Here is a 12,882-nt window from a genome sequence, read left to right on the forward strand (position 1 = left end):
TGAAAATATTTCCAGCTTCTATGAGAGACTCCGATTAGTGTTGAGGAGGTGTGGGGGCCAAATTTCAGCTGGACATTCGGCACTTTCCACCTTCCACGCGCCATCCAATAGATGCAATCGAAGTGCGAGCTGCTTGCGCCAATCAGAGTTCACCAACCTTAGGTACAGCCGCTACAGCCCCCCCCCCCCTCGGGAAGCTGTTGAGCTCTCCCCATTCAAAAGCAGGACAGATCCTAGTAATGGACTGCGCTCAATGATCTGCTTTTCTTTTGAGATTCGTGTCAGGAGTCTTGGTATTCAACCCTCATGGTTTACAGAGGCAAACCTAGTTCAGCGTGTGCCTCGTGTCGCGCGCGGCGGCTCAAGGTATGAAAATACTCTCTCCCATCGAACGAAAATCATATTGATAAAGTATCTATCTAGTGCGACCGCCAGCACCCGTCTTGTTCACAATGTTTAAGAATAAGAAGTACATGCCCCGGGTATCAAGATCCGAATGCCTTTCGATTCTTTGATCAGACGAAAGCTGTGATGAAGAAAGCCCAGGCCCGAGTTGCTGTGACCCAAGAACCGTCTCAGTCCACCTCCTTTGCTGCAAGTTCGAAGGCAATGCCAATCATTTCCTGGCCTGAGCCCACACAAGAACATTTAACTTTTCCTGCATTCACTTTGGACCTTAGCTCAATCGATGGAACAGAGGACAACTCTTTAATCGAGCGCGATAGTTCCAATGAGCCACCGCCGTCGGCCATATCATGGACTCCCACCACTAATCCAATAATACGAAACCAGCTCTTTTCATCCTATCTTGCTGATTTCTTTCCTCAAAACTGCCAGACTATGGATAAACTACAATATATCATTTCGAGCATTTGGACTCTAGCCCAAAAGAGCTTCATGCTCGAGAAGGCCTGTTCCGCATTATCATCCGTCTTCCTAGGCAAGATACATCATGACGAACAGATCATGCAGCACGGGCTGCAACTGTACAACCATGCCCTACAGTACATGTCAAGGGCGATCAGTCGCGGTCGATATACTGATGATATTGTTTATACATCTGTCATTTTTCAACAAATACAAGTAAGCAGCCTTTGCCGGTCTCCGAGGCTATGGAATTTGCAGCTCACATTGATCTAGATTCATTATTGTCCACATCATGTGAATGAATGGATTGCTCATATAGATGGACTTGCTGCAATCATGAAATACTATCGTCCAAAAACGTTTACAACTCCGTTGCTGGGCGCGATCTTTGGCCCACATCAGAAACTTAGGAAGGTAGAATATTCTCCTTTACAAAAAGATGATCATGTACTTATTGTCACAGGTGCTCATCGACATTACGTATCTATCAGACGAGACACAAGAGTGGCTTAGAGAACCCAATGAGGGGGGTGCATTGTTTGAAGTGATCAGGCTGTTCTCCGAAGTATCACGCATTGCTTCTGCCATCGAAAAAATTAGTGCCTCTGATCAGGAGGGCTGTCAAACTCTACTTTATGATTGCCTAGCACTTGAACAGAGCCATCTGGACTTTTATTCTCAATTCGAGCACAACAGATATGGGGAGCCATTTACGTACGCCCGCGGGGTGCTTAAAACAGGAATACCTCCCACGGACGATTTATTTGGCCCCGCCTATCATTTTTCCTCTCTGAATGATGCCATTTTCCACATCATGATCTGGCTATCATTATCTTTGCTCTATCCTCTTCTTCACAAATGTCAAAGTCTTGCCACGACTAGCACGCCTGGTTCTGTGCGAAATAAGGGCCATCCCACTAAACACGAGACATATCGCCTTTCTTCCATCTACGTCAGCAAGGCTGCCCGTTGCCTTCCATACTGCGCACAAGAGGAAATGAAATCATGGGGTGCCTTGTATGGAATTATTTGTGCAATACAAGTCTCCCGGCTATACTCTCATACTCGGAACAGGGAACGATTCTTGTGGGCTCAAAACGTTTTCACCTTCATAGAGAGCAAGGGCTTCGACACTGCTGCTCGATTCCAAGAAATCTGGTGGAACTATTGGTCTGAACCCCACAAACATGATGCCTGGAAGATTTTTAATTGTAGGAATGGGACTGGAAGCACGGAGCATCGACTCTTGTTGAAGTAGAGGGAGGGGACAAGTGGCATGCGTATTGAAACCCGATTATTGACTATAAAATGCCAGTCTCACCTGTTGGTTTCCAGAGAAATGGTCGGTGACACACCTACTCATACATCTTACACACAGTATGATGGCTCTCAAACTAAACTAGATCCATGCTTAGCATGCTACTTAGATATATTACTATTAGATGATTATAACAATAATAAGAGAACTTTATATTCAGTCCCAGGCTCTAGCTAGTCGTACGAAGTTGAATGTGCCAGATCATCAATGGACGTATGCCATCTCCACCAAAGGCAGCAGGACATAAATCTAGTACTTCACTGGTTAATAAGATCGAATCTCGGTCAATATAAGCACTTCTTCGGCACAACCACAACCATGGAAAGGTTGGATCGCAATTTGACATCCGTGCTAAGAAATTTCGAAAGCAAGGAAGAAATTTTGGTTAGAAAACATTATATTCAGGTGTAGTTAGTTCTACATCACGAGAATGTGCCAGATCTTCAATGGACGTATGCCATCTCGGCAAAAGCCGTTGGACACAAATCTAGTACTTCACTGGTTAAAGAGAACGAATCCCGGTCGATATAAGCACTTCTTCGGCACAACCACAACCATGAAAGGGCTGGATCGCAATTTGACATCCGTGCTAACAGTATTGTTACGGATGGAATACACAGAATAAAAGGAAGCGAGGTCATATTCAACTATAGTTAGTTCTACGTCAAGATGATGTTCCAGATCTTCAATGGACGTATGCCATCTCGGCAAAAGCCGTTGGACACAAATCTAGTACTTCACTGGTTAAAGAGAACGAATCCCGGTCGATATAAGCACTTCTTCGGCACAACCACAGCCATGGAAGGGCTAGATCGCAATTTGACATCCGTGCTAGAAAGGGAATTGATACCACAGAGGGAACCAATGAGGGTTAGTGGGCTTAGCTGAAAACGGAAGAGGAATAATAAACAGTTGATTAAATATCAATACACATCGAGGCACCGGTAGCGCAGGAGGATGGAATCGGGGATATAATAAAACAGGGGCCACCGGTGTGGGGGGAATCGGAATCGAAGATTAGGCAATAAAGGTCGTAACGCCGTGGTAGTAATGTCAAGAATCGAATCAAAGCTCTCCGTGGGTGATAGATTGGGAGGGAACGGGAGGTCTGAAGTTGCCAGTCCGGATCTCTTGCCAGGCCAGGTCGAAGCGAGCACCCATTAACCAGGCTGCAAGCATCTAAAAAGGGGTCAGGATGCCGAAATTAATAGAATAATCCTCACAAAACTTACCATCGTCCCAGCAATAAGAACAACGATCACACCCATCAGAGCCATCATGAAATAGATGTCAGCCTTGTTCTCTGCTTCATCCTTTCGGCGCTCGATGTCTTCTCTGGTGAGCGCGCCAGTGATACGGCGCTGGGCCTCCTCAGCATTCTGGGATGGGAAGATGGTCTCAATGAACTTCTCGATCTGTTCAAAACTGTTAGCATCATTCAAAAAATACGCATCTCAGCACAGAGTTTCTTCTTACCTTGCCGCAGACGATGCTGATCTTCAGGAAGTTGGGGTCTTTGGGGGTGTTCTTCTTGTGGATAGCACGTGTCAAGCGACGGAAGGTATCGCACAAGACACGAAGATTCTGGGTTGACTGAACCATGAGCTCACAAGCATCACCCTTCGTGATCTTAATATTGCGCTCAAAGATGGCATAATTGCGGAAGCACAGCTCCAGAGTAGCAATGGCCATAGACTGAGGGATGGCGCAGAAGTTGAACACACTCTGCTCTCGAAGACCAGCCAGGTAGAAGAGACACTCCTCGGCATGTTCCAGGGCATTTAGGACCATCTCAGAGTTACAGTTGAGAGCGGCCTCACGGTGCTCCGGCTTGAAGAGGTCCTCAAAGTTTTCCACATGCTTGGACCAGATTTCTTTCGGCCAGAACCGGCGGTTATCATCAAAGTCTTCTCGGATGTCTCGGATAATGTTGGTCTTTTGGAGGAAGAGGCCCATCGACTTGTGGAGCCGAGGACGCTTCAGCAGGGCAGGGTTACCAAACTCAGCCTCCACAAACAAGCGAGTCAGACCCTCGCCAACCAAACCGGCCACGTAATGGCAGTAGAGATCATATTCTTCAATCGTCTTCACGCTAGCGTCATCGCTCTCGGCCTTGACACAGTAGTCAGCCATGCCGTTGCCCATCTTATCAGTGATATCCTTAATGATGGCCTGGTAGGCAGGCTTCATGTTCTTGAACTCGGCGATGACGTTCTGGAACTGAACCAGCAGTTCCCGATCCTTTTCCTCCGGGCGGTTTCCAGTGAAGTTCCAACCATCCTGGGTCAGATAATTCTTGAAGTCCCGCAGAATGGGCTCCTTAGTCTTCAAAGGAATAGAAGTGTCATCCTCGACGGTATCCAGACCACGAAGGACAAGATAGAAGACGCAGACAGGGAGGAGAAGCTCCGGGTGTAGCTCTTTGATGACAGCACTGAAGCTGCGGCTAGTCTGGTCCAAAAATTTGAAACAAATTTTCTGAGTCTCAGTCTCATCCTTCACATTCCGCTCATGAGGGGGATTGTGCCAAACTTTCCTATGCGAGAGGAATAATTAGCGCATGACCAGTGACTATTTTGAGCTCCAGCAGAACACCTACCATTGAATCACCGACCTCAATTGGTTCGGGTGGAAAGCGAAATAGATGGCATTGCCAAGGAAGCCCATTATGGGATAAGAAAGGACACACAAAGTGGTCCTGGGGGAAAACAAGAAAGAAAAAGAGCAAATACAAAGGCCAATGACAGAGAAGAGGGGAAGAAGAGAATGGAGAGGAGAAGAAGAGGAGGAGGGAAAAGGGGTGCGGGTCAAGCTCACGGGAAGAGATTGCTGCCACGTGACCCTACCAGCCCGTGCGCTCCGGAGTGTTCGATGGCGGGGAGCGGCGATCAGCTTGTTGCTCACAAAAAAATATACCTGCCCCAGGAGAATCCCCCAACCCTGGTATTTTCTTTAGTAAAATCCAGGTTTTAGCGGCTGGTTGACTTTGATCTAACTTCTACGCAGCGTGTTCTGCCCTGCTGCGTCCATCATGGTCGCTGATACCACATACTATGACGCTCTAGGCGTGCCGCCTACCGCGACTGAGCTGGAGATCAAGAAGGCTTACCGCAAACTTGCGATCGTCACTCACCCTGGTAGGAGACATGGGTCCAGTATATTTTGATATCTGCTAACTTGAGAGAACAGACAAGAACCCCGGCGACGAGACCGCGCACGAGCGGTTCCAGGCGGTATGCGCGACAGGCATCAACTTCAATCCCTCCATGGCCCAGCACTAATTCTCACGTCTACTTTCAGATCGGTGAAGCATACCAGGTTCTGAGCAATGAAGAGCTCCGCAAACGATACGACAAATTTGGAAAGGAGGATGCTGTCCCCGGAGGTGGTTTTGGTTCGTCTTGATCCTGCATATGTGGCTGGCCCGCTCCTTCGAACAGTTTGACTGACCTTAAGACCTTCAACAGAGGACCCCTCGGAATTTTTCAGCATGATCTTCGGTGGTGAGGCCTTCGTTGACCTCATCGGAGAGATTTCCCTCATGAAAGACCTGACCGCGACAATGGACATCACGATGCAACAGATGGAAGAGGAAGAACTGGCCGAGTCCGCAGAGCAAAAGCTCAACATTCACGATGAGGAAGTCAAGGCTGCTGAAGCCAGCGGCAGTTCTCCTGCTGCTGAAGCCAAGGCGGCGGAAGCGGCCGCCGAGGCGTCTGGCTCTTCGGAGGCAGCGCCGCCCCTGCTTACACCGAGGCGCCTGGCCACAGTTCTGGGTCCAGTACTCCCCGGCGTTATCTGGGCCAGCAAGCCCTGATGGACAAGTCTGAGGAAGAGGCGCGGATGGAGGCAGCTGGTCTGTCGCAAGAAGAGAAGGAGTTGCGCAAGAAGGAGAAGAAGAAGGGTCTGTCCAAGGAGCAACAAGAGCGCCTTGCCGCGTTCGAAGAGGAGCGAAGGAAGGCCCGCGAGGAGCGTGTCAACACTTTGGCTAACAAGCTTGTCGACCGTCTCAGCGTATGGACCGAGACTGACAAGGGTCCCGATGTTACTCGTGCCTTCCAGGAGAAGATCCGCCTGGAGGTTGAGAACCTGAAGATGGAGTCATTCGGTCTGGAGATCCTGCACGCCGTTGGTGCTACCTACGTTCAGAAGGGAACTTCCTTCCTCAAGTCCCAGAAGTTCCTCGGCATTTCTGGCTTCTTCTCCCGACTCAAGGACAAGGGCACCCTCGCCAAGGAGACTTGGACGACCATCTCCACGGCCATCGATGCCCAAATGACCATGGAGGAAATGGCCAAGCTGGAGGAGCGTGGTGGTGAGGACTGGACCGACGAGAAGAAGGCCGAATATGAAAAGAAGGTCACCGGCAAGATCCTGGCGGCAGCCTGGCGCGGCAGCAAGTTTGAGATCCAGAGTGTTTTGCGCGAGGTTTGCGACCAGATCCTAGGTGACAAGCGCATCCGTCTGGAGAAACGGGTGGAGCGTGCCCACGCTCTGGTGTTGGCTGGTAACATATACGCCAAGGTATGAAGAGACTTCGATCCGTGATTCCGATATTGAATTTGCCCACTAACGCTCATTTTCCTACCAGGCTGAACGTGATCCCGAGGAGGAGGGCGACTACATGGCCTTCGAGCAGTTGATGGCCGAGGCGATGCAGAAGAAGGGCAAGGACGAGAAGAAGAAGAAGGAGAAGAAGTCCAAGCATGGCCACGAGGCATCCGAGCATGAGCACGCTGAGGAAAAGCCAACTGCCTAGACTTTTTGTTTCTTTCTTCGTTGTCTTCCCATGGTCGCTATGCCTTGCCTTAATCTTCTTCCCTAGCCGGTGTCGTTGTTTTTTTTCCCGTCTGAACATACAGTATATGCTTGTTTGATTCCGCTTCCCGTTCCGGGCCCTTTCGTTCGCGCCTTTTTTGTGCGAAACCTTGGCCTCAGTCCACCTGTGGAATATCGGGGATAGGATAGCATGAACCATCGTTCGATTCATAGATTGCCTCCTGATATACCTGGGGCGCCCACGCCCATCGATCAATCGCAAAAAATGGCCCTGTTTTGGATCAAAAGATCATATTCCGTGCATTGGTAATATCCGACTGGAGAAAGAACATAGATGCAGTATTCAAGTAACGATTATCAACAAAGAGGGCAATTATGATTAGATGACATATTCAAAGTAATCGCTTCAACTGGGGTATTCATTTCGTGTCTTCAACCACCCGCTCTTCCACCAACTCTACGGATGATTGACACCATTCCCACGCCAATGCAAGTTGAACAAATAGTCGTCCCGAAATCGTATAGTCGTAGGTATTCAAAGATAAAGGCAATGGACCATGTGGATTTTGGACGTTGATCAATGATCCACCGTCTGCTGGTGGCCATGGTGGACACTACTATCGCCGCTGAGCTCAGCGCTGGCGTGGGCGGTTGGCGACGAGGCATTATGCGCCTGTGTGGTGGGTTGCTGGTTATGCAAAGCCTCAGCATCACGAGTAGACAGCTCCGAGGGAGCAACAGGGGTCGTACTCATCGGCCCATCATGGGCCTGAACCACGGGGGCTTCCGTGGTCTGTGGCGCCACGGGGACACCACGCTTGCGCATCGGCTGGTATCCCACCCATTCCGCAGCCAACACACCGCAGAGCGCCAGGATGGCAAGAATGAAGAGAGCGAGGAAAATGAGCCTAGATAGAAGGAAAGGAAGGGCGAGGGTTAGCTTCGAAAGTGGGATCTTTCAGGGAAGAGCACATGGAGGGAGGTCGAGAAGCGTACCAAAGCAAGATGGCGAAAGCAATCACGGCATTAAGGTAGTCATTGGAGCTGGTCGCGCCGCCCAACAAGGACTCGATATCAGCGAAGCAGGCCAGCCAGAAGACGGAGGTCACAAAGTAAACAACGGTGAAGCCGATGCCGAGGATAGTATTGAGGGTCGTGCTGACGAAACCCTTTCGGGCATAGAACCAGGGCAGGACGAGGGCCGCGACGACGGCCAGGATGGTCCAACAGGCGCTGAAGATTATGAAGATCAGGATACCAGGGGTACTCTCATGGACAGTCTTGTAGACATAGCCCTCATAAGGGTCCCAGTAGTACTCCTTGTAGCTTCTACCCCAGAAGGTGGCGACGTAGGCAGAGAGTCCGAGCTCGACAATGGCAAAGGCCAGGGAGACGCTCAGGAGAACGAGCAGAACGATATGAAGCGCCAGCATGGTTGCTCACTCCAGAATCACGACTACCAGAGCAGAGGGTAGAGGAATGGATTTCACAAAAAGAAAACAAAAAGGGGGGTGCAGATGGTGAAAAGGGACAGGAACGGTGACACAGCCCGGTTCGGATCGAGTCTGAGTGCAAAGAGTGGCTGGATGTGATAGCTCAAGGGACCCCTTGCGCTCTTTATGGGTTTTGGTGGGCTCCACGTGCGGCTCCGGGGAAGTCGACGATGCATCAGAAAATGTCGGGTCCTGGACCGGGTGGCGTTTGTATTTGCTTCAAATATTCGCTGGTCGTACTGTGTCATTTCGGCTTCTTGCCAGGACTGTAGGGGTTCGTTGGACGATTTGGGCGGAAAAGATCCCCATCTGCCATCAGCAACGGCAAGCTGAACCCTGATCAGCCCTAAATGGGGACCTGCGCAGCTGCACCTCCAAGCTAAGCTCGGCCAAGAGCCCATCACAAGCCAGTCCGGTCCGGCCGGCGGCGCCACCACGAAGGTTCGTATCCAATCGCTCGTGTCCGATACGAACCACCACGCCGCGATGGCGCTCGCCCTGAACCCAATGCGGTACAAAAAAGCGAGTGTGGTGTTTCGAGCCGGTTCATTGTCGGCGACCCTCACGAGCCTCATTGGTTCATTGGTGCTTCGTGGGAGACGGTGAAGAACCACATCTTCTTTCTATCTCCCGATTGCGGCGGTTAGAGAGGGGATGTTGACGGTTCGTGTGCGGTTTGGGGGCCGTTCGAAGGTTAAAAAATGAAATCCGAGGAAAGACGATATGTGCAGGGTTCACTTAGGGTGATGTCCCGTGATCCCCCGTTGGATTCTGGGAGGAATATACCACATTGTCATTTGGCAGCATAGTGCAGACGACATAGGATTCTATACATACGAGCATAATTTATGCGTCAATGATCACACATCCATGCTGTTGAAGGGCGGATATGTAGTAGTGCCTGGTTCCTGGTTCCTGAATATGACCAGTCAGCACCGTCTCGATTGGGCTACTAGACTCTATAGATTTTCGGAATTCAAAAATTCTGAATAAAAAAAGGAAGAAAAAAAAGAAGAAAAAAAAATTCCCAAGGGTTCCAAAACTATGTCACTTGAAGAGACAGAGATGTATATAGAGTGCATAACCCTCCGCGTCCGTTGCTTCGGTTGCTCTGCTGAAAGAGCTTCGCTCTCGTAGTCGGTTCGGGGTTAAGTTCCGATCGGCGCGCCGAATTACTCGCTGGGGCATGAACAGGCTGTGCATGCCTAACCAAGCTGCAACTCGGATACAAATGGCAAGATGAACAATTGAGCGACATCGCAATCTTAGACCTGCAAATGTTTGGAGGTGGGTATTGATGTCTAGGTCCTCGGGAAGTATGAGTCTTTTGTTTATCATATGAGTCTATACTCCCTCATCCTCCATCAGTCAGAGGGCCAGATTACAGCTGCTACCTTTTGCTCATTTTCAAACATTGTGATTACTCAAATCTTTGAATTTTGAATTGGCCTAGCTCCCATTCCAATTCCATTCAGCCCTGGATTGTTCGTGGAGAAATCATCGAGTGACTTCAGCCATGTATATATCCCAGTACCATCTGTCTAGACACCTGCAGTAAATAAATATTCGCTCGTGGCTTGCCCCCTGACCAATCTCTCTTGCATATACCAAGTATATACTTTTCCTTCCTCTTCCATCCCCGTTCCATGGAGAATCCAACCTCTACTTGCCGATGTTGAACCTTAGTCGCCTCGCGTGTGGACAATGAGATGGATTTCTTCGCTCCGATCGGACTCACGGAGGCCGAAACCCCTCCGCGACATCAAGCAACTCGCACGCGCTCTGACAAAATCTCTAGAGATATTAAGGCAGAGAGAGAGGAGGGAAGGAAAAATGGAGATTGCCCACTCCCCCGCTTCTTTATTTTTCATATCTATAGCGAGGCAGCAAGTCTAGAGACCTTCTACGGGCGGTATCGTCCCCCCCACCTTATCAGGATACAAGCATTTCCCCGCCCCCCGTACAAACAGGCTTCAAGCAACGCTGTATTGCAATTCTACCGATCCTGCGATAGGCATTCCCCGCGCACCCAATTACCAGATAGAATTCGCATCGAAGTCGAACTAGGCCCGGTACCATGATCTCATGGCCTTGATCCAACCACTCAGATGCCCCGAATCCCCTGGGCCATCCTGGGACCCCTCAGTGGGTCAACGTGCACACTGTCGTGTGTCCAGTTACCCGACGTGGTGTGAGTGATCGCACAGCAAGACAAGCAGATCAGGATCTAGCCGGGCACGGAAGGCGAACAAGCAAAGCAGATGCGGAGAAAAGGTGACCAGAGGCTCCAGGGTTCCCATCCAGGAATGCAGCGGGTCGATCCACCCCCTCACCGCGCGCGAGAGTCCCGGTATATAGGGCTGGCATGGTCGACACCGGCTGAAGCCCGATGTAATATAGCCGTGCATTTCTTTGATCTAGGAGACGCTCAAAGGTCTTGACAGCAACATTTAAGCGAAACCCGACGCATTGAACTCGACATCGACTACAATCCCTCATGGCAGGCATGCACTCGACCATGTTAGGCTGGCTGGCTCTGGCTGGCAGCAACGTAGCCTCCGCCATGACGATTTCAAGCTCTCCTGTGGGCTCAACTTCCGCAGCAGCGCCAACCGGAACTTCCTACCCCTCGGGGTTCGACATGAAATCCAGCTGGGGCAATCTTAGCCCCTATGCCGACGCCCCCGGCTTCGAGGTTCCCAAGGGATACCCCACGGAATGCGAGTTGTCTCAGGTGCATGTCTTGCATCGCCATGCGCAGCGATATCCGACCCAATGGCCGCTTGATGGCGGAGACATGGAGTCATTTGCGTGGAAAGTGGGCAATTATTCCAAGAAGAACCCGGATAAAAAGATTGGCACTGGTCCGCTGGAGTTCCTCAATAAATGGGAATACCTGCTCGGCCTGAACACTCTGCTGCCCACCGGCGCAGCCACAGAAGTTACCTCAGGTGCGCTGTTCTGGAGCATGTATGGTCGCCTACTATATCATGCTGGCCCGGGGGATGCGGCCTATGACTCGTCCTTGAACGTATATCCCAATGGCACGGCTCGCCCGAAACCGACGTTTCGCACCACTTCATACCCTCGCATCCTCGAGAGTGCCCGCTGGTGGCTGAGTAGGTCACCGCCGCTGAAACTCTACATCTCGTAAATTGTATTTAAAGCTAACAGTTTCTTTTCCTAGGCGGGTTCTTTGGGAACACCGGGGCCAACAGCTCTTATTCACTATATGACCTGACCATTATTCCGGAGCAAGATGGCTTCAATAATACTTTGTCCTCTACCTCCTCTTGTACCAATGGGAGTGATGTCGGGTAAGAGAGCAGTGCCCCAGTGCTTGTCCCAGTACATTGGAAGATTTCGATCTGACAGCTCGAGCAGAGATAACGCCGTTGAAGCCTTCGCCCCGGCACTGGTCAAGAGTGTACTCAACCGTTTTGTGAAGTTCATGTCCGACGACTTCGATCTAGATGAGATGGACGTCTATGCCATGTTCAATCTATGCCCTTACGAATATGCCACCCTGGGTCGATCGTCCTTTTGCACCTTGTTCACGGAGCAGGAATGGCGGGACTTCCAGTATGCCATCGACCTGAGTTTCTATGGAAATTATGGTTTCGGGGCGCCTAGTGGCCGCGCCCAGGGTATTGGCTACGTCCAGGAGTTGGCTGCCCGGTTGCAATCCCGACTTATCAAAAGCAGTGATAGCAGCATCAACTACACCTACGACGATAACTCTAAGGACTTCCCGCTGGACCAGCCGTTGTACATGGATATGTCTCATGATGATATCATTGTGTCCGTACTGACGGCACTGGGACTCGATTACTTCAAGGCCGGGCCTCATGGATTGCCTACGTCTGTCTCACATGCACCTTCGAGCAACCGGTTTAATATGAACCAGATCACACCCTTCGGCGCACGCTTGTTCACAGAAATTTGGACCTGCCCGAGGGGCTCATCTTTCAACCAGCTCCAGGAGCAGCTATACACGAACCCAGACCTCTCGGGCCAGTCCAGTACAATTGACTATCTGCGTTTTGTACTAAACAATGCGCCAGTGCCCGCCGATGGCCTGTGTGGCAGCGCTGTGAATGGGTTTTGTCCCGTTGAGGAGTTCCTCAGCCAGGTGCCCAACCTAAATAAGGAGGCCATGTACCAGGAAGCATGCTTTGGCAATTACAATATTACAACCCAAGTGGCCAATGGCCAGCCGATCCAGTCTTAGAATTAATATTATGAGCCGTTTTTCATACTCTACGTGACTCCAATGGTTGGTCATGTGTCGTAAACACATTCTCAAACTATCATTCTTCTGAACAAGTACATGTGTTAGCCGAGCGATTTGAAAAGAAAAAGAAAGTAGAGGTTAATAGTAAATCTTCTTCATTCCTTGGGCACTTGTCCTACACGAGAGAGGCT

General features: G+C 50.3%; 4 protein-coding genes across 4 annotated transcripts; 2 read left to right on the forward strand and 2 right to left on the reverse strand.

Annotated features, from left to right (window-relative positions):
• Nucleotides 1–3,250: 3,250 nt before the first annotated feature.
• erg9 (bifunctional farnesyl-diphosphate farnesyltransferase/squalene synthase) lies at nucleotides 3,251–4,852 on the reverse strand (the record flags this gene model as incomplete). Its single annotated transcript, XM_057071787.1, has 4 exons — nucleotides 3,251–3,364; nucleotides 3,418–3,600; nucleotides 3,662–4,721; nucleotides 4,785–4,852. 4 exons carry the CDS (start codon nucleotides 4,850–4,852, stop codon nucleotides 3,251–3,253), a joined length of 1,425 nt encoding a protein of 474 aa, XP_056938317.1.
• Nucleotides 4,853–5,216: 364 nt separating this feature from the next.
• N7462_000062 (DnaJ domain protein) lies at nucleotides 5,217–6,944 on the forward strand (the record flags this gene model as incomplete). The annotated part of the gene is made up of 6 exons (XM_057071788.1): nucleotides 5,217–5,322; nucleotides 5,375–5,418; nucleotides 5,486–5,579; nucleotides 5,653–5,966; nucleotides 6,011–6,709; nucleotides 6,777–6,944. The coding sequence occupies 6 exons, from the start codon at nucleotides 5,217–5,219 to the stop codon at nucleotides 6,942–6,944; spliced, it is 1,425 nt and encodes a 474-aa protein (XP_056938318.1).
• A 597-nt stretch (nucleotides 6,945–7,541) lies between these two features.
• Nucleotides 7,542–8,397, reverse strand: N7462_000063 (uncharacterized protein; the record flags this gene model as incomplete). The annotated part of the gene is made up of 2 exons (XM_057071789.1): nucleotides 7,542–7,872; nucleotides 7,961–8,397. 2 exons carry the CDS (start codon nucleotides 8,395–8,397, stop codon nucleotides 7,542–7,544), a joined length of 768 nt encoding a protein of 255 aa, XP_056938319.1.
• A 2,557-nt stretch (nucleotides 8,398–10,954) lies between these two features.
• N7462_000064 (histidine phosphatase family protein) lies at nucleotides 10,955–12,688 on the forward strand (the record flags this gene model as incomplete). The annotated part of the gene is made up of 3 exons (XM_057071790.1): nucleotides 10,955–11,576; nucleotides 11,645–11,774; nucleotides 11,833–12,688. The coding sequence occupies 3 exons, from the start codon at nucleotides 10,955–10,957 to the stop codon at nucleotides 12,686–12,688; spliced, it is 1,608 nt and encodes a 535-aa protein (XP_056938320.1).
• Nucleotides 12,689–12,882: the final 194 nt, after the last annotated feature.

Source organism: Penicillium macrosclerotiorum (assembly GCF_028827735.1).
Source record: "Penicillium macrosclerotiorum strain IBT 26536 chromosome Unknown utg000001l_segment0_segment0, whole genome shotgun sequence".
Taxonomy (NCBI): domain Eukaryota; kingdom Fungi; phylum Ascomycota; class Eurotiomycetes; order Eurotiales; family Aspergillaceae; genus Penicillium; species Penicillium macrosclerotiorum.